General features: G+C 51.6%; 1 protein-coding gene across 10 annotated transcripts in view; it reads right to left on the minus strand.

Moving 5' to 3' along the window:
- The window catches only part of GAS7 (growth arrest specific 7), a 210,732-nt gene that overhangs the window by 50,190 nt on the left and 139,269 nt on the right, over positions 1 to 21,273 (minus strand). For 9 of the 10 annotated variants that reach the window (XM_025428377.3, XM_049110223.1, XM_025428379.3 and 6 more), the window contains exon 3: positions 10,352 to 10,432. The exons of the other annotated variant lie outside the window; for it this stretch is intronic. In XM_025428377.3, the coding sequence (XP_025284162.1) occupies positions 10,352 to 10,432 (81 nt within the window). The remainder of the gene's footprint in view (positions 1 to 10,351; positions 10,433 to 21,273) is intronic. 10 annotated transcript variants of the gene reach the window in all.

Raw genomic sequence — 21,273 nt, forward strand, 5'->3', positions numbered from 1 at the left:
GTAGTAACTTTCATAATTTCCAACACAAATATAAACACACAGATGCACACATTTCATTCCTGTTTGTGGGTAGTTGGAAAGAGAGAGGGCTTGAGAGCTGCGTAAATGAGAGGAGGGGACGGGCATTTGAGGAGAAAGGAAAAAGGAGGAGGTCTTTGGGGGGCTGGGGGAGAGGAAGTGGATAAAAATGGAAAAGAAGGAGCAAAGCAAGAGTTGTCGAGAGAAGCCAAGCAACAGAGAAGAGCCAGCAACATCTGTTGCCCAGAATTCATGCTCCCAGGAGCTCTGTTTCCCTTCCTGCTGCAGTCCCCAAAAGAGAAAGCTCTGTCTTCCACGCCCCACTGTCCACATTTCTGTTCCCTAAAGGACCCCAAAGAGGAGACTTACTCTTTCAAACAAGAAAATCATCCCTGGAGACAGCCCCCCTTTCTGCCTCCTTCAGGTCTGGCCCAATCTCCCATTATTTCTGGAATAAACATGTAACTTCTTTCCTCAAGCTGAAGAAACCCAGGAGCCCCAAGGCCTCGTTCCTGCAACACCCCTCCCACCACCACCACCCTATTCCCACATTCATCGCGGCGGAATGCAGAGTTTCCCCGGGCATGTGACACCCAGCACCAGTTCAGCAGGATGTTTGTTCTAAGTCCGAAGCAGTAAAGGCAGAGGGTAGAGTCTTATGCTCCAAAGACTTTGGGACAAGTGCCCCCATTATTATTCAGAATTAAACTGCTTTATTACAGGAGGAGGCCTTTTTAGATACAGGCGCACCTCAGAGATACTGCAGGTTGGGCGCCAGAGCACAACAAATAAGCGAACGTCACAATAAGGAGAGTCGAATGAATGTTTTGACTTCTTGGTGCATGTAAAAGTTATGTTTACATCACACTCTATAAAATGTGCAATAACATTATGTCTAAAAAAAAAGCAATGTACGTGCTTAATTTAAAAATGCTTTACTGTTAAAAACCAACCAACCATTAACCATCATCTGAGCTTTCAGCGAGTCCTCCTCATCTTTGCTGGTGGAGGGTCTTGCCTCAGTGTTGATGGCTGCTGAGTGCTCAGGGTGGTGGCTGCTGAAGGCGGGGGCGACAGTGGCAATTTCTTAAAATCAGACAATGAAGTTTGGGGCATTGATAGACTTCCTTTCATGAACGATTTCTCTGCAGCACATGATGCTGTTTGATAGCATTTGACCCACAGGAGAACTTCTTGCAAAACGAGAGTCCATCCTCTCAAACCCTGCTGCTGCTTTATCAACTAAGTCCATGGAATATTCTCAATCCTTTGTTGTCATTTCAACCATCTTCACCAGGAGCAGAGTCCATCTCAAGAAACCACAGTTTTTTGCTCATCTATAAGAAGCCACCCCTCATCCACTGAAAGGTATATCATGAGATGGTAGTGATTCAATCCCATCTCCTGGCTCCACTTCTGATTCTAGGTCTCCTGCTGTTTCCATCACATCTGCAACGACTTCCCCACTGGACTCTTGAGCCCCTCAGAGTCATCTGTGAGGGTTGGAACTGACTTCCTCCAAACTCCTGGTCATGTTGATATTTTGACCTCTTCTCATGGATCCTCTTAATGGCATATAGAAGGGAGAATCCTTTCCAGAGGTTTTCAATTCACTTTGCCCAGAGTCATCAGAGGAATCATTATCTTTGGCAGCTAGAGCCTCACGAAATAGATTTCTCAAATAATACGTCTGGAAGTTGAAGTGACTCCTTGACCCGTGGGCTGCAGAATGACCGTGGCGTTAGAAGGCATGGAAGCAACACCACCTCATTGCCCACCTCCATCAGAGCTCTTGGAAGACCCAGTCCACTGTCAATGAGAAGTCATATTTTGCAGAGAATCCTTTTTTTCTGAGCCATGGGTCTCAACAGCGGGCTTAAAATATTCAGTAACCTAGGTTGTACACAGGGGTGCCGTCACGCAGGCTTTGTGGACAGCGCACAGAGTAGATTCAGCCTCATCCTGAAGGGCCCCAGGAGTCTCAGAATGGCAAACGACCACTGGCTTCAACTTGAGGTCACCTGCTTCACAAGCGCCTAGCGTTGACTTCTCCTCTCCAGCTGTGGAAGTTCTAGATGGCATCTTCTTCCAACAGAAGGCTGTTTCATCTACACTGAGGATCTGCTGCTGAGCGTAGCCACCTTCATTCTTTACCTTAGCTCCCTCTTCTGGAGCACTTGCTCCTTGCCCTTGCACTTTGAGGTCACCACCTCTCCCGGCCTTCACAGAATGGATGAACATTAGGGTCTTGCTCTGGATTAGGCTTTCGTCCTAAGGGAATGTTGGGGCTCGTTTGGTCTTCTATCCAGACCACTGACACTGCACATCTGCAAGAAGGCTGCTTCTCTTTCTTATCATTTGTGTGGTCACTGGAGTAGCAGTCTAATTTCCTTCGAGAACTTTTCCTCTGCATTCCCAACTTGGCTAACTTTGCTTTGGCACAAGAGGCCAAGCTTTCGGCCGATCTTGGCTTTCAACATGCTTTCCTCACATGAGCGTGATGTGATCACTTCTAGCTTGTCATTTACAGTAAGAGATATGCAACTCTTCCTTTCCCTTGAACTTACAGGCCACTGGAGGGTTATTAAATGGCCTAATTTCACTATTGTTGGGGCTCAGGGAAGAGGGAGGCCTAGGAAAGGGAGAGATGGGGGGATGGCTGGTCGGTGGAGCCATCAGAACACACAGATTTATCGGTGAAGTTCACTCCTACAGGCTTGTGGTTGCTCCAACACAATTGCAACAGTAACATCAAAGATCACGGATCACAAAGCTTGTCGCCATAATAGACATAACGAAAAAGTTTGAAATATCAAGAGTATTACCAAAATGTGACACAAATGCTGTTGGGAAAAAAATGGTGCTGACAGACTTGCCACAAACTTTCCATTTGCAGAAAACCCAACATCAGCGAAGCATGATAAACTGAGTATTCCTGGCTGCTGACGTGCTCTGTGAACCTCAAACAAGGCAACAGCAGTGTGGTACTCCCACACTTAGTGGACACACAAGCCATTTAGGGCAGCAAAGCAAGAGTACTGTGGAACCTGCTTTGGGAACCGTGGTGGCTGTAAGAAGGTGGGTTTTGAAGTCAGGCAAACCAAAGCAAACACCAGGGTGAGTATTGTGCTCAGCACCCCCTGAAGGCAGTCTGGGCACAATCCCTGCCTCACGCTGTTGCCACTCACCATGTGGTGGGGGAAGGTTGCATCTCCCCAGTTCTGTTTAGTGGGGTGGCGGGGGGGGGGCAGTTTCACATTATAATCCTCTGGTCTGGAAACATCTGTCTGGCCACCTGGTCTTCACGGGCTTCCCTGACTATCTAAAATAGAAACTGTATCCCCCAAAACAGAACCCACAACACATCTGCCCAGGTGGCTGTAAATGGTTGAAAGCCTGTGACCTATCCTCCCGGGGTCAAAGGTTACACAGGTTTTGGTGAGGTCCTCTGGGGCCTGAGCTGACAAGAACCAGGAAAGGAATACTCAAGGCCCCTTCCAGAAGGCGGTGTCATGGCTGACGTCCTGGTGTCAATGGTGAGACCTAGCTGAGGACCATGGAAGCTGCTCTGGGCCTGGTGACCTGCTAGTTCTGCAGTAGATGGAGGGTCCTGCTTGTAACTGTGTAGGGGGCGGATGGTGGTGAGGGATTCCCAATCTAGAGAGGGTGTGGGTGAAGGGGAGCCCCCTTCCCGGAGCCCTCTGCACAGGGGAAGCGGCTGTTGACATGCACTCCTCCTGGCTGGCTCCACGTGCTCAAAGGCAGACCCTCCCTGATCTTCAAGGGACCTCACTCAGTCCTCCGAGACCTGGCTTCCCAGGGGCTGTTGGAAGCAGGACCTGCACCCAAGGATGATCCCTCCATCGGCTCAAGCCCCCAGGCCAGCCAAAGCCAGAATCTGAACCAGGGTTTCCTGACCACTCCCATCCTGTCAGCAGCGGGGCGACTCAGTACAAGATGGATTTCCTCCTTTAAGAAACACGCCAACAGAGACGCCCGGATGGCTCAGCGGTTAAGCTCTGCTTTCGGCTCAGGGCGTTATCTTGGATTTCAGGGATCGAGTCCCACATCGGGCTCCATGAGGGGAGCCTGCTTCTCCCTCTGCCTATGTCTCTGTGTCTCTCATGAATAAATAAAATCTTAAAAAAAAAAAAAGAAAGAAAGAAACACACCAACAAAAGCTCAGTGCACATTCCAGGGGCTGAAGCTCAGAAAGGAATTCACTCTCCACACCTGCCCTGGCTGACAGGATAGCCACTCGTCATAGGGAGCTATTCAAGTTCTAACCAATCACATTTAAATAAAATATACATGCTGTGTGGTATGAAGGACTGGATCCCAGACAGGAAGAGGACATTAGTGGAAAAACTGGGGGCACCTGGGTGGCTTAGCAGTTGAACATCTGCCTTCTGCTCAGGTCATGATCCCGAGGTCCTGGGATCATGGGATCCCTGCAGGGAGCCTGCTTCTCCCTCTGCCTGTGTCTCTGCCTCTCTCTCTGTGTCTCTCATGAATGAATAAATAAAATCTTAAAAAAGAAAAGAAAAGAAAGATAAACTGGTGACATCTGCAGAAAATTAGTTAACATTAGTTTCTTACTTTTGGCAAGCGCACCCCAGGTATCTAGGATATGAACCATAGGGGGAACTGAGTACAGGATATATAAGAATTCTCTGTATTGGCTTCGTGATTTCTCTGTGAACCTGAAGTCATTCCAAACATTTTTAAAAAATTATTAAATAAAGCGAAATTAAGTTAAGTTCCTCTGGAATTGTCCTGGACATACTTCGAGTGTCCATCAGCCATGTGCCTCAGGCTACCACGGTGGACGGTGTAGATACAGCACTTTTCTGTTATGCTAGAAAGTTCTACTGGGCCATGCTGCTCTGCAGTGTCCTTCATTCTACACAGTGACGCATCCATGAGACTCCCAGAACCTTGTTTTTCACTCTGTCCATAAATCATCGCGTCCGCGCTGCCTATTAAACCAGCCCCCGGGATCATTTTTCATATTTGCAGCCATTACGGAATACAGCTTCTGCTCTTCCATTTGGTTTAGACTTTACTGCTTCTGCGGGCCTCACCCCAAAAACCTGGCATGAAAAACGTCTTTAGGAAAAGCTGGAGGATAAACACGGCTCTGGATGCCGCCGTCTTCAGGGAGGCGGTGAAGGAAAAGCCCTCAGTCCAGTGCTGACCCTCTAAGAGGCACCTGGCATTGGAAGAGTGGAATCCCAATTGTGAGGGGCACTGGTGTGTTCCCGGATCTTGCTCCCCAGCTGCTAACCCGGCCGGGCTATGCTTCCAGCCCTTGAACAACCTGCATCAACAAAGAACCAGGCCCCGTCCACAGGTGGCTGCTGAATCCTCTCCAGAAGCTACGACTCAAGAGTAAAACTGACCTTGGACCTCATGAAGGGGAGGCGGCCTAAGCTTGCTCTAGCTGGGTTAATTTGGGGTTTCCACTAATATTCTCCAGGACCTGTTTTTCCATGTCCTCCTTCAGAAATAACCAGACCAGGGCGGTGGGGGGGGGGGTGTCTGGGGGGGGCTCAGTGGTTCAGCATCTGCATTCTGCTCAGGGCGTGACCCCAGGGTCCTGGGATCGAGTCCTGTATCCAGGAGCCTGCTTCTCCCTCTGCCTGTGTCTCTGCCTCTCTCTGTGTCTCATGAATAAATAAATAAAAGCTTAAAAAAAAAAAAAGAAAAGAAAAGAAATGACCATACGCGGTATCTGCAGTCAATGAACGAGGCTGAGGTTCCCACGCTGCCCTCACCGCCAGCCCCTTCCCGTGCAGGTAAGCACCCCAATTGCCACCACTGCTAACGGAGAGCAATCCTGACACAGCCGAGTGCTGCCTGGCTGCCTCACGAAGGCAGTGTCTCACTAAGACAAAACATCTCTACCGCACTTCCCACTTCGCTCAGAATGACATCCCACCGCCTTCCTGTAGCTTTGGGGGCTCGGCAGGGTCTGATCCTGCTGACCGCTCTCCCCTCATCACCTACCCCTCTCCGCCTTGCCACCCCCCACCCTCCAGCCACACTGGCTTGCTCTGTGTTCTTGAACATGCCAGGGTCACTTCTGCCCCAGAGCCTTTGCACTCACTGTCCCCTGGCCCAGAACACCTCACTACCACCCCCCACACATAGTCATTATCTCCTCTGTGGGGCCATCCCTGACTCCCCAGCCCCATTCTGTCCCACTGTCCTATTGCAATTCTTTTCATGAGAGCAAACAAGGATCATCTGACATATTGCACATTGGCTCGCCTGCCCCAGTCATCTGCTAGAACGTGGGTTCCTGGGAGCAGGGATCACACAGGTGTGGATGGTCTGTGGTGTGACCCCCAGCACTGAGAACAGCATCTGGCATATTCTACTACTGCTGCTTTCGCAGGAGCACGAGCACAACCATAGGGGCTCGGCCCCAAACTTACCAGGGCAATAGAACCACCTGAAAGTACCCCTGGGTGGCTCAGCGGGTAAGCGCCTGCCTTCAGCTCAGGTCGTGATCCCGGGGTCCTGGGATCGAGTCCCAGTATCAGGCTCCCCGCAGGGAGCCTGCTTCTCCCTCTTCCTGTGTCTCTGCCTCTCTCTGTGTGTCTCTCATGAATAAATAAATAAAATCTTTTAAAAAAAATTTCAATCTCCTGACAGGTGCCTGTACAACTGGATGAGTGACTATCTAGACAAAATTCTTACGCGCCCCGTAGGGAGAAATGCCTACATGGCTGCTGTTTTATCCTCTACAGAAGAGGTTTCATTCAAAAGCTAGAAAAGAAGATGCCAAAACAGGTTTCCTCCCATCCACCCCAGAGCGTGGACACAGAGAGGACGGGTGTCTGAGCCCCGGGATAGAGAGAGGAATCAAGAATCGTGATCCACTTGACGGGATGAGCACTGGGTGTTATATTCTATGTTGGCAAATCGAACGTCAATTAAAAAAAAAAAGAATCGTGATCTACGGAGGGGTGGGTGGGAGGTGAGCCATGGCCTCGTGCTGTGACACATGGGCACTGCGAGGCCTGGTGAGATGTGACACCCCGAGGCCCCGCTCTAAGCTGTCATTCTGAAATCGAAGATGCCACAACCATGAGAGGCAGCTGGACTTTAAGTACCATGAGGGAAGAAAATAGGGCTCTCTGTGATTGAGGGGTACGTATCCACTGTGCCCACAAAAGGGGCCTCAGAGCCAGCGAACGAGGCTTCTGTAGATTTTGCTGCTGCTTCTCTTTCTTTTTTTTTTTTTTTTGAACATTTTATTTATTTATTCACGAGACACACACAGAGAGGAAGAGACAGGCAGAGGGAGAAGCAGGCTCCCTGCGGGGAGGCCGATGAGGAACTCGATCCCAGGACCCCGGGATCACGCCCTGAGCCAAAGGCAGACACTCAACCACTGAGCCCCCCACGTGTCCCTTGCTGCTGCTTGTCACTTCGATGGGCCGAGGTCTCTCACCCCTGAACAGTACCGAGGTTCTGAGTCACCCTGGGACAGGGCCCCTCAACTCTGTCAATACCAGATGTGAGAGGTGGGACAACCCTTGTTGGGGGGCTGTGCTGCCCTGGGCACTACTGCAGTGGCGTTTGCGCCCCTCCCCCCCAGAAGATGACAACCAAAGACGTCTCCAGACACTGCCAATGCCTGCTGGCAGGCCAAACCAGCCCCAGGGTTAAGACCCACGGCACTAGGGGGCCCAGATGTTGCCCACAAAACAAAGAGCACAAGGCAGCACATCTAACGGGGTCTTCACTTCAGGCCTTCACGATGCTGGGGTGCCCGCTGAATCCCCAACGCACAGAAGAGTGTGTTGATCGTCCAACTGCATGGGATGACAAAGCCTTTTCTTGGTAGAGAACTTGACAGACCTAGCATTCCACCCACCTGGGCACAGGTGCCCCAGCCCCCTGAGGCTGGGGGCGGAGGTGACCACACACTCTGTCTAGCGCCTCGGCCCTCTTGACAACTGTCATCATCGGGTCTGATGATGGTGGTCTGCGCCCACCTCCCTGCCTTTCTCAGCACCCCAGTCCCACTCCAGCACCCAGGTCAGTGCTCAGCCGACAGGCCTCTGGGCTGTGCAGCTCAGGCGAGGGCAGGTGCCTGTCATGCTGGCCCCTGAGCCAGCTCCTTCCAGCCCTCTTTCTGGGGGATGGCCCCCACACAGCACAGAGGGGACAGCCTGGTGCTGGGGGCCACAGGCTTCGAAGAGGTGACCCCCCTGACTCAAAGGGCAAGCTCCCCCACCAGCTCCACCGGCTCCACCGGTCCCAGCAGCCCCGCAGATGTGGCAGGTGGCAGTTCATACCTGAGCCTAGTCCTGTCCTGCTCCGGGGACCAACCACTGTGGCCAGGAAACACAGCCGGGAGCCGGGTTTCCTTCCTAGTGTCTGGCTGGCCAGGAGCCAGCCTGGAGGGCCACACCTCCCTTTATTCCCACTGGCATTTCTATTGTCAGAACAAAAACAGAAACACCAGACGACCCAATACAGAAGGCAGTGTGCCCGGAACTGCCTGTCCTCGTCCTACAACAGGTAGGAAGGCCGAATGGGCTGGTTCTGGCGACTAGCTCTTGCGATGAGGTGTGTGTGTGGCGGGGCGGGGGGGGGGGGTGGGGGGCTCACCCTGTCCCTAGGGAATCAGGAGCAAATGTCTCATTTCCCTCTCTCACAAGAGGGTTTTCTCTGTTTGGATTCTTTTTTTTTTTTAATTAAAAAATTTAAATAAATAAAATAATTAAAATAAAATAGGGACTCCTGGATGGCTCAGTGGTTGAGCATCTGCTTTCAGCTCAGGGTTTGATCCTGGGGCCTTAGGATCGAGTCCCGCATCAGGCTCCCTGCATGGATCCTGCTTCTCCCGCTGCCTGTGTCTCTGCCTCTCTCTGTGTCTCTCATAAATAAATAAATAAAATCTTTTAAGAAAAGAAAATAAATAATATATATATATATCTGTATATATGTAAACAAGTATATATATATACTTGTTTATATATTTGTATATCTATTTATACATAAAATATATAAATATGTATTTATATATTTAGAGGTTTATTTACATTTTACATACAAATTGACAGCATACATAAATATATGTATATATATAAATAATGTCAATAAAAACATTTTAAAAGCCTAGAACACCCACTCACCCCCTCTCTCGTGCCTTGGCTGAGTCTCCAGAGCTGCAGTTTCCTACCATTTTGTTTCTTGAACTCCTCTGCTGTGACAATTCTCATTTCCTCAAATAACACACTTTGGTCATATGCTTTATCTTATATGCATCATACAATAAACTGTAGAGTTCCTAACGTATCAGGGGTAAAGAGTGTCTGAAGACCTCAGGGCTGCAAGGCAGGGGTGCAGCCCTGCACCCAAGACCCTTCCTCTGATGCGAGGGTTCAAAGTCCTGCTCATATTTTCTACACCTGCCTGTACACCTTCGTTCATGCGTTCACACAGCCACTCTTCTGTCATTATTTTAGCTCTTCCCTTGGTCCCCTGTGATGGGTTATGTCAGCTCTGTGAAGGCTGTACAGGCCCTCACCCCCCTCAATGGAAGCTGCTGCCTCTCCCCTCCTCTTCTCACCCCTACCCTCCTCACACTCCCCACCCCGTGATGATGGAGGCATTGGTGAGCTCCCTCAATACAGAAGCCAGCTCATGTCTGGGGGCTGAAGGTCCACGGAAGAAAAGGGGAGGTGCAATCCCCATCCTCAGAGAGCATATAGTCCAGTGTGGGAGAGCCACAGCTGGCCAGGGCAGCGAAACAGCACATTACTGCAAACCTGGGCTGATGGGTAAGGGCTCTAAAAATCCACCTGCCTCTTAGGAACTTGGAAAAAAACCCCCACCTATGATAGGAATGTCTCTCTCGACCACCTCCACTTGATTGCCTTTGCAGACAGAGAACTCACACCCTAACGAGGAATCCCAAGTGCTTTCTAGAACATTCTATTTGAAAGTTGCCCCATACAAATCTGCCTCCTTTAACTTTTCTCCTTGATGCATTTAGGAGCTGTGCAGAGCAGTGCTGCTCCCGCTTGGGGTATCCACACCAGCAGACAGGGTACAACCCTGATGCCTCACTGTGTCACCTGGCTAGTTCCCCTCCTTAAGCACCTGAGAGGGAGTGAGGGTGAGCCACCAGGCTGCTAGTGACATTACCAGGGAGAGCCCAGCCTCCCAGCCCTCCATATCACTCCCTGGGTTTGGCCAGTAAGATCTTCAGCCAGGTTCCAGACCCCCAGAACCCAGAGTCTTGGCCTTTCCAGCGGAGGTGGGTATGGGGCCCCTCCCAGCTGCCCCCAAAGCAGTGAGTGGACTGTACCTGTTGGAGGCAGAGAGCTCCTGTGAGGGCCAGGGCTGGCTGGAATCCCAGGAGAACTGCTGGGACGTTCCCAGGTGGTCTCTGGTCAAAGAAAGAAACACACAATCACTTTGAGACTCTCACAGGGGCCAAACCTCAGAGGGTCATGGAGCAGGGCCGTGGGCTGGCCACCTTCTTGCACAACCCCGGGAAGCAGGAGTGGGCTTTCTCCCACATTATTGCCCCTCTGCATTTCCTATGATGCACAGTTTCTCTTCACTGGGGACCCTTCTCCCATGAAGGAGCAGGAGAGGTGACCTCCGAGCAGGGATCTTTGGGAACAGTCCCCATTGCACCCCCAACAATCCCTCAAAGGTGCCAACTCACAAATCTCCACTTCTGTCTCGTGCCCCTGACACCCACCTGCCAACAGGGCATTTCTTCCAAGTGCCCAGTGTTGCCCGAAACCCCTGAGCCAGAGGAAGGAGCCCTGGCCTGGGAGGGGGTGGGGTGGTTTAATACAGAGACAAAGGAGGGGGGAATCTTCTGCAAAATGCAGGTGATTTCTCAAGTCCTTCTCGGCTCTAAAGGCCCACATCTTGTCTGAATTATAACCGCTGCGTGAGACTGGCCACCTGTCCCTCCCCGGATGCCCAGCTACAGGGGCCAGTCAGGAAGTAAAGCTAACGTTGCAACAGGTGCTCGCCTCCTTGAATGCGACGTTAGGCACAGGGCCACTGTGAGCACAGACCTCTCATCAAGTTATCTAGCGATGAAGACGATCCTTTCTCATGCTATACAACTTGACAGTGTAGAAAAACACAAAGGAAAGAGTAGCACCGGGACACCCGGGTGGCTCAGTGGGTGAAGCGTCTGCCTTCGGCTCAGGTCATGATCCCGGGGTCCTGGGATAGAGTCCCGCATCGGACTCCCTGCTCAGCGGGGAGTCTGCTTCTCACTCTGCCCTTGTTCATTCACGTTCTCTCAAATAAATAAATAAAATCAACAGAAGGAAGAAAGAAAGAAAAGAAAAGAGTAGCCCACATGGTCCCACCAGCTCAGAGGTCCTCAGTGTCAACGTTTTAGTATCTCCAGTGATTTATTCTCGAGCTGTGTACACACACCTTAAAATCAAACAAAAATCATACTATCCCTTCTTTTCACTGATCGACTCTTTTATTTTTCCCAACCCACGAAGAGCACCCTGCTTAGCATCTACGAATAGCGCCGGTTCTGCGTCCAGACCACCTGGGTTGCAATCCCGCCTCTGCCTCCTCCGACCCCTGGAACCTCAGGCCAGGCTAACCATGCTCCAGGTTCCTTGGTTTCCTCCTCTGTAAAAGGTGATCGGTAAGGGTATCCACTCACGGCAACCACTGTGTTGGTGCCAAATGCCCACATTCGGTATATTTTTAGTTAAATGATACTATGTCCATATAATGGACTAATAAAAAATTGTTAGTAAAATCTCAGTGGTCTGAGATGCTAAAAACAAAAATAAGCAACACTTTTCAATAGCTTCTCTTCAATTTGGATTCAAGGGAACTGGATTCCTGCCTCAGTGCTGCCTGTAATGGGCTGTGTGGCCCTGGGCAGCTCACATGGCCTCTCTGGTCCTCTGATTCTCCATCTGAAATGAAATGGTTGGGCTAGTTGGTCTTTCGGGTCCCAACACTCCTGCCCTCCAGCTTTGGTCAGTGGTCTTAAAATCTTAAACCTACTGTTTGGGTTCAAGGTGTTTATGGCTCCAGGAGGAGGAAGTGGGCGGGGTGGAGATATTGGTCCCTTCGTGTCTTAAAGGAGAGACTTCAGAGCAGAGGGTGAGTGACAGGAGCAGAAGGGAGATGTGACCGTGGAGGGGACAGCTGAGGAGTGACCAGAAAATCAGGCTCAGTGGCTTCCCGTGTTAGGAGGGGCCGGGAGGGCCTCACCCCAGAGCCCTGCTCTTGCTACAGGTCACACACAGGGACAATCCTTTGCTGGCTCGTCCCCCACATAGCACACAGAATAAAGTCCAAACCTCAGAGCCCCGGCAGTAGGGCGTCCCTATCTGTCTGTCCAGCATTCACTTCACTTCAGCACATTTGCTGGTCTTGCAACACGCCTTACCCCACTACCACCCCCGGAGGGCCGAATCTTACCAAATGTCTCTTCCACCAGGCAGCCTCCCCAGACTGCATTTCTCCCCTGCTGTCAAATGCCCAAACTCTCCAGAGTGAACGCTGTAGTGCATCCCCCAGATGTCTCCAGCTGCAGAGGCTACGCCTGGGGTGAGGGGTGGGGGGCGCTGCACATCCAATGGCTGGTCAATGTGGGGGGTTAAAAAGCCCACCAATCAATCCCCTTGCCTCAAGTCAAATAATCCCGCGTGGCCACCCAGCTCAGAGCCGGCAGGGGCTGACAGACCTTGTGACTGTACCTGGTACTGCTTTGCTTCCCTCCCGGGGGCTGCTCCCTGGAGCACACCCCCGCCTGGACCTCCTGCACATAATCTGCCCCAGATTTGCCTGAAAACTAGACCCAGGAGCCCCCAGCACACACACTCGCACCCCACTAGCTCCTCCCAGGGAATCAACCCTTTGTCCCACTTCTCAGCACACACTTTGACCTTGACCCCTATCCCACGTCCTTGAGAGCCAGGTCTGTGGCAGGCTCCCCCCTGCCTTGCTGGGTGCCTGGACAGATGGGCAAATGGAAGGACAGACACCATGACAGCACATGTAGGTTCCCATGTGATGCACCCTTCCTGTCTCCAGGGACAAACAGCCCCGTTCTCCCCCATGGGCACGGTTCCCAGGGAGATGCCCACTTTTTGCTGTTGCCCCACCCTTCTGGTGGCTGATGCCTGATTTCAGAGAAGCCCCAGCAGCCCCTTCTGCCCCGTGGGAGCTTGTGGAAGCCGGCTGGGAGCGGGGCGGCACGCACCTGCAAGGCTGTGCTCCAAGGTCAGCTGGGCGGCCTCTACGCAGGGTCTATGCAGGAGCACCAGTTCTTCTTATACTGAAGGGGGGTTGTGGCCAAGACAAAATGGAATCTTATGGGCAAAAGCAAGACTCATGTGGACTGAGAAAGGACCACCACGGTGACTCCTGGCAGCAAACGGAGCAAGACAGGAGGGCGGCAGGGAGAGGTGACTCACAGCATGGCAACAGTGACCTGGGCTGGGCCCCAAGCAACCTTCCCACTGAAGCTGCTGCATCTGTGGGATGTGGGGCAACTAATGAGAGCCAGCTGAGAGCGAAGAGCAGGGTGGGGCTGCCCCTGTGGGTCCCCCCCGCCCCACCCCGGGAATCCTGATGACAGAGAAGAGGAGCCACAGTGGCATCCTGTGCTCAGAGTCTGCAGGAGGAGGATCTGAAATCACAAGGGGATGCGGGTTGCAGTCAGAACCCCACTCCCCAGAAGGCCCCTTCTGCTGCACTTGCTGGTCTGGGTCCCTTACAAGCCCCGCCCCCAGAAGCTGGAGTTCCCTCTTCCTGCAAGAACCACATATTTTGGCCTCAACTTCATCAGGGCAATGGAACCGCCTGAAGGGGGCACCTGGGCAGCTCAGCAGTTGAGCATCTGCCTTTGGCTCAGGTCGTGATCCCGGGGTCCTGGGATCGAGTCCCATACTGGGAGCCTGCTTCTCCCTCTGCCTATGTCTCTGCCTCTCTGTGTCTGTCATGAATAAATAAAATCTTAAAAAAAAATGGTGAAGGATTCAGCTCAGCCTCCCTCCTCATCTTGGCCAACTCTGGCCAAACCCAAAACACAAAGCTACTGCAAGCCTGAGGCAGGAAAGTGGCCAGGCCAGGCCGGGCGGATGTCTGGAGAGAGCCACGGGGACTGTGGCTGAGTGACCTCACCAGCAGCAGGAAACATCACCCCAGATGACCATACCACCCACAGGGAGGAAGCCATTTCTAGGCCTTTTTCAATAAAAGGTCCCCTAATCTATTTACAACACGCCAGGCTCCCTGAACAAGCCAGGGCCAAACTGAAGCAGAAGGTTTGGGGCCTGACTTACCCTGGGTTCTCTCCCTGGGGTTTTAGGTGGTTCCAGAAACACCCAGACTGCCAGGGCCAGAGGTGTTGTCAGGCAGGCCCCCAAAGGCTGAAGGGGCACAGCAAGGTCAGAGTGGAAGAAGCGAGATGTGTTCTTGGCAACACTGCCCGCCCATGCAACTCAATCCATGAAAAACACCTTTTTTTTCCCCAATGGCAACCCTAACTCGATTCGGACCTCCAGTGACACCAGAAAAGCCACAGACACACACAAATCGCCTGCCTGTGGATCAAACTGGACCATCAATGCCACAGGCCAGAGAGTTTAATTTCCCCATCAGTGGTTGCCAATGACAGCCACGTGGAATAAAACTTCTGGGGGCACCTGGGTGGCTCAGGGGTTGAGTGTCTGCCTTCCTGCTCAGGTCGCAATCCTGGGGTCCTGGGATCGAGTCCCATGTCGGTTTCCCGGCAGGGAGCCTGCTTCTCCCTCTGCCCGTGTCTCTGCCTCTCTTTCTCTCTCTCTGTCTCTCATGAATAAATACATAAAATCTTTTTAAAAAATCGAAGTGTAGTTGAAAGGAGGACAGAGACATAAATCTGGGATTCAAAGCACAGACGACCCCTCCTTAAAATAATAATGGCAATGATAATGCTAATAGTGAAACAGGCAGTGAGGCAGCAGTTATTAACTTTGCACAGTTATGTCTGAACTTCATTTCCCTGGTTAAGACTGCATCCTGCATGCATTGGAAATAGTGGCTTCCGGGGGGAAGGCCATGAGGACCCCCCTGGATCTAGGCCATCAGTTCTGGTAAATGCCTTGGGCATATGTCAACCTTGTCCTGTCCTGTCCTGCCCAGACCCCCCACCCCTCACCCCCTAGTCCCCATCTGGCCCTCAATGGACTCAAGTGCTTGACTGGGCCGGGCCAATCCTTAGCTGTGTGGTGGCTTCCAGGTGAACAACCACTGGTTCCAGTTCAGAGGGAACTGGGCCCTTGTGGGTCCTGGCTGGGTTCTGGGATTCCTGAGATCCCCTCCTCTTTACCTTCTAAAAAAAAATTCATACTTTTAAATCTCTCTCCTCCCCACTGCTCCTCCTGGCTCTTCCTCTTGTTTGGTGGTGGTCCCAACTGTGGCTTCCTTTTGCTCGGCGCCCCCTGCCCTCCCCACATCTCCTCACCAGGAGGGTCTGGGGGGCTGTTCTCAAGGTTTTCCTAGCCCGATGGTAGCCCTGCTGCTCCCTTCTGCAGCCCCTGCCTCTTCAGAACTGGAAGCTAGAAGCTATTCCCACCCTGCTCCCCCCACCCCCACACCTGTTCCCCCGGGGGCTGCCCTGCTCTTCTTGGCCATGTCCTACACTCCAACCAGGAAGGCAGGTCCCAGGAGAATCAGAGGACACCTCCTCCCAACCTGGATACAGAATCTGCAGTCAGGTCGGCCTCCATGAAGGCAAGCTGCAGCACATCCCAGAGCCCCCATCAGCATCTGGAGGGTCCTACTCATCCCTCCCTTTGGGACTCTGCAGCAGAGGCTCTGGTTCCCTCCTGTATCCCAGAATTTCCTCTGTCCTTGGCTTTGCGATCACAGCAGTTAGGGTTCTCTGACGACAGGAGGACCATAGACCCTCCACAGGAAATGAACTAGTACTCTCTGAACACCATTCATGCCTGGTCTAGCCCAAGCCCCTCCATGCTGGGCACCTCCTTCAACGACCCCCAAATTACTACAAAATGGGCACTATGATTTCCCTTTTTCTTTTCTTTTTTTTTCCTTAAGATTTTATTTATTTATCTAAGAGACAGGGCATGAGCAGGTGGAGAGGCAGAGGGAGAGAGAGAAGCTGACTCCCCACTAAGCAGGGAGCCCGATGTAGGGTTCGATCCCAGGATCACGACTTGAGCAGAAGGCAGACGTCCAACAGACTGAGCCACCCGGGCAACCTGATTTCCATTTTCCAAAGGAAGAAGCTGAGGTCTTGGTGAGAAGTAGCAGACCTGCAGCTCAATCCACCAGCAAGGACCTCCCAACGTGCAAGTGACACCAACATCTCTGAGCTCTGTGCTAAGACTCTGGGAGTTGCAGCAAAACAGTGCTGTTAGAGTCTATACACCACTAGTGTTTGAGAATCACCCTCAAAATCAATATTGTTGTTTCATGAATTTCATAGAGATACTAGACATATTTATGACTTGGTAAATATTTGATATAACGTAATAAGTTCTATTATGGAATATAACAGTACTATACTTGAAAGCCTACTCTGCGCCTGGCAGTGTCCTGCGCCCTGTGGATACTACGGGAAATAGAATGGGTTCAAACACTCTCCCCCCAACCCCTCAGCTTACGTTCTAGCAGTCACGATGCTATTCCTTCCATTTTTGAAATATCAACATGCAGAATTTTCCACGAATGAAAATTTAAAATCTCCTGATGTAAGTGGAGGGAGAGAATCATGCCAGGAGGAAGGTAACCAAGTAAAGCATATCAGGTTAGACAGTAGAACACACTGAAGAATCAAGTAGGGAAGAGGGGTAAAAAATAATATTAGAAAGTGATGTAATTTTAGAAGGGTAGCCACAGAAGGCCTCCCCCAGACAGGCACAGTTGAGTCAAGTTTGGAAAGTATTAGGTATCTAAGTACTAAGTATCATCCGAAACCACTTCGAACTCAGCAGCTTGAATCAATAAGCATTTTATGATGTCACACAGCTCCAGAGGGTCAGGAAGCCAGGAGGGGCTTCATGGGGGTGGTTCTGGCTCAGGCTCTCCCATGACGTTACAGACAGGGTCTTAGTTGGGGCTGCATCATCTGAAGGCTTGAGTGGGGCTGGAGGAGCCACTTTCAAGATGCCTCACTCACATGGATGCTGGCAAGGGCCAAAGTTCCTTGCTGTGGGGGCTGCTCACATTATGGCACTAACTTCCCCCAAAGTGTGTGGGCGGAAAGGCAGGGAAAAGCCTCGATGCTCTTTTATCACTCATGGAGAGTTAGAAGTAACTCTCCATCACCACTGCCAGACCTCACAGCCCAGGACTGATAGAACATGGGAGGGAAGCAGAGGAGTGCCAAGTGTTGGGGTGCCCAACAAACTAGTGCCAAGTGGTGGGCAGGTTGGGGGCTGTCTCAGAAGCTGGCCGAAGAAAAGGAGCGAGCCATGCACATATCTGATGACACAGAATTGGAGGTTGAGGAACAAAATGTCAATAGGCTTTAGGGCAGGCACAGGTCTGTCATCTTCAAACAGCTACAAGGAAGATGGTGTGGCTCAAGAGTGGGGATGTAGGTGGGGAGCAGAAGAAGTCAGAGATAACAGGGTGAGACTGGATTATGCAGGACACTGGCCCTCAGAGTGGGGTCTTGGACCAGTAGCATTAGCATCACTAGAAATGCAAAGCCTCAGGCCCCAGCTATAGACCTCCAGAAATGGGCACCCTGAGGATGGGGTCCAGCAATGTGGGGTAGCCACTGCAGGGCTTTAAACAGAGAAGTGGCACAATCCAATGGTGACCACTGTGTCTGGCCGTGCCTCTGAGCAGGCTTCCTGGACTCAGCCACCACATGCCCCTCAGCATGTCTGGTGCCCTGGATGCGTCATCTGTGAATACCGACTCTCCCCATCCACCCATCCAGCTTTTCAGAGATGGAGATGAGCTGGGGCCCTTCCATAACTCCCTCCAGAAGGAACAGCAGGAGCTGGGGAGCATGGATGAGTATGGCAGGGTCCATCCATGTGAGGATAGCACTGCCACCACCGCTACCACCACCAAGAAATGGGACACTAGTGGGCCCCAGGGATGTCTCACTCAGGAAGGGTCAAGGAAGGGGGTGCCCAGGTGATGATGACCCCTGCCCCCTGCCCTCAGCTCTAGGACCAGACCCCTCCATGTTGGTTTCAGAACCTCGTGGGCATAGAGAGAATTCCTGAACCATCATGTGACACCCAGGAAGAGATTCTCACCTGGGAAGCTTAATCCTGATCTGTCTCCCATGGGGTCCTCCATTACTACTCCAACCCTGTTCACACAGCTCGGATCCTTGGTGGCAGGGATACAGCAGTGGCGTCTCAGCAAACAGAAACACACAAAGGCTTTTTGCAAAGGGCCATCCATGGGCCTGTCAGCAGAAGAACTATGTGCTGTAGGCTTGCCTGGGTCTGACCTACCAGCGGGAGGGCTCTTGAGCCCAGGCCAGGCAGCATGGTAAGACCTCACCATAGCCACTGGACCCCATAGTCTGCGTCCTGAGCTCCAGCCAGAAATGCATGGCAGGGGTCAAGCCTGCAGGAGTGGGAGAAGAAGGGAGGTGCTAGCTAATGGTCCCCAATTCCCAGGGTCCAAGAGTCACAAGCAGCACACACATAACCCTGATGGCCCCTAGAACTGCCCCCTCTGGGTATTAAGAGTCCTCATGCTCTGAAGAAGGGGTGATACCAGGACTCTGCTGTTCAAGAAAGGGAAAGATATGGATTGCACACCTGCTCCTGGTCCTTAAAACACCTCTTGGCCCAGAGCTGCTGTTATGTGCCTAGAAGCTCAGGCACTGGTGTCACACAGACAGATGTTCAAATGCCAAGGTCCATTCCTTAGAACACATTCCCCAAAGGGAAGGGGAGGAAGGGCACCTCTTTGGCGCTAGGGGGAAGAGGGTCCGAGAATGCCTTCTTTAGCCTTTCTGAGCAGTAGGAATGTCCTTCAGTTGACATTCAGAGAAACATCACTGTTGGTGGCCTACCACTTCCCAGCAGCTCCAAGGCTCCTTCTGGCAAGCCTGTGATCCAGGTGGGGCAGGGTCCTTAAGCCCGGTTCACAGATGGTAGAGAGGCTGGTGATACCAATGGGATAAAGAGGTGGCCCCTTTAGTGCCCTGGCCCTCTGACATTGGCCTCAACCAGTGGCTGCCTCCAGCCTACAAAGAGGGCCTAGAAGAATAGGAGCAGCCATGGCCAGAAGAATTCTAGTGGGGACATGGGGAGTGGGGTGCCTGGAACTCTCAGCCTGTCTTTCAGACCCTTTAGGAACCCTGGTATACCAATCTCCTTACAGAGTACAGTCTCAGGCAAACACACCAGAAATCCCTGAACTTGGGTTGAGGGGTAGTGAGCGTTAACTGCAATTTAGGAATAAGCGTCTTGTCATGAGCCATCAGGTGGCAGTGGCCAACTGCCAGTTCGTGGATATTATGACCCTCATCTTATGGTGGAGAAGTAGGTGGATCCCAAGAAAGAGACCTTATCCAAACCAAAGCCTGGACCGTCGGGATCCGGGATGTAAGCACAGGTACATGGCAAAGTTCCAATCTCATTTCCCAAACTGGGTTATTCATCAGGATCACTGGGACCACTTGGTAAAAATACAGATTCCCGGACCCAGGACCTGAAAATTCTGGTTCAGTAGGTCTCAGGCAGAACCCAGAAATCAGCATTGTTAACACGGAGTCTCAGTGATAAACCAGATGGGGGTAAAAACTGGTAGAGACCCCAGTAAACCATCCCAGGAACCAGCCACAGACTAGAAGATACCTAAAGACACAGAATCCGAGGGGGTTAGGGTCAGGCAAAGTACAAAGCAAGATGCATGGCAGCAACAGTAGGATCATGTTAGGAAACTTCCTAAATGCTCATCATCCTTACCCCAACCTTCTAACGCTATCAGACTCCCAACATCTGTCCCCAGAGAGCCTTGGCTTTGACATGAAGCTTTGTTGACTATTTTAGTTTTAGAATAATCTAATCTAGCATAGATTGCCACAAACCCTTTAGCATGACTGAGTTTTTAGAGTCTTTCCTAGAACAGGGGACCACAGAGAGGACAAAGCACTGCTGTGAAGGAAGCCAAGAGGGAAAGGCACCAGTAGAAGGTTCTAGTGGGTGGGGGGTGGGGGAAGCCCAGTTGCTTGACGTGGACAGTGCTGGCAGCAGGCTGGAAGGCAGGTGTGGGCCAACTGGTTTGGACATGGGGAGCACTAAGTATGAACAAGTGCCGAACCTGGGGAGGAGCTCCAGGAGCCCACAACTTTGTCCTGCCCTTAGGCGGTAGACAGCCTGGGTCGGGGGAATCACCTACCCCCTTCCTCAGCCCCAGCACCTGTTTTCAAGTCCAGCCCGCCCACCAGATGTGAGGGCAGCGACTGTGTCACATAAATGTATCCCTGTCTCCTGGGTACCGCGTAGAGTAAGCAGTTGGGTATTTGATGAGTGAATGCTGACTCAGGTCAAGGCAATTGTGAGAATGGAGTTTGGGTATACAGCCAAAGGCTGGTTTTTAAAAATGAGCGTGTGTGTGTGTGTGTGTGTGTATGTGTGTGCACGTGTGTGTAGATAAGACCATGGAGAACAGAGCACCAAACCCCTTCACACAGCATGAATTATGCAAGCAATCCAATCCAAAAGGCAAAGAACATATATGGATGATTTAAAGAAAAACAACTGCAAATAACCAAGAGGAAAAGATGCTCGTTCTCTCTCAAGAGTCGGAAGAACCCAAATTAAGATAACAAGACGCTATTTTCCTACTCACTGGACGTATATCAGGCTGATAACCCCTCATTAGCGAGGATCTGGAAAAACAGGTTGGGAACGTCTTGAAAAAACACAGCGTGGAGACAGTGATCAAAATCCCAAACACACAGATCCTTCGACCTAACAACAATTGCGGGTGTGCAATGATGTAATGAGCATGGCGATGTGTTTGGGGGCATCTTTTGTTAAATGGTGAAAATCTCCAGGGAAACTCTGTCAATGCCCAGGGGACACAATGCTGTGTTGGGAGGATGGCATTCCACGCAGCTGTTCCCTGGGAATGGGGCGGATCTGAGTGTGCAGATGTGCAGGGCGTGTCTGACACACACCACTAAGTGACCAGTGTACAAAAGGTGCTCAGATACATCCTAGAAATGTATGTGCACAGGAACACCTGGGTGACTCAGTGGTTGAGCATCTGCCTTGGGCTCAG

Source organism: Canis lupus, chromosome 5 (assembly GCF_003254725.2).
Source record: "Canis lupus dingo isolate Sandy chromosome 5, ASM325472v2, whole genome shotgun sequence".
Classification (NCBI taxonomy): Eukaryota; Metazoa; Chordata; class Mammalia; order Carnivora; family Canidae; genus Canis; species Canis lupus.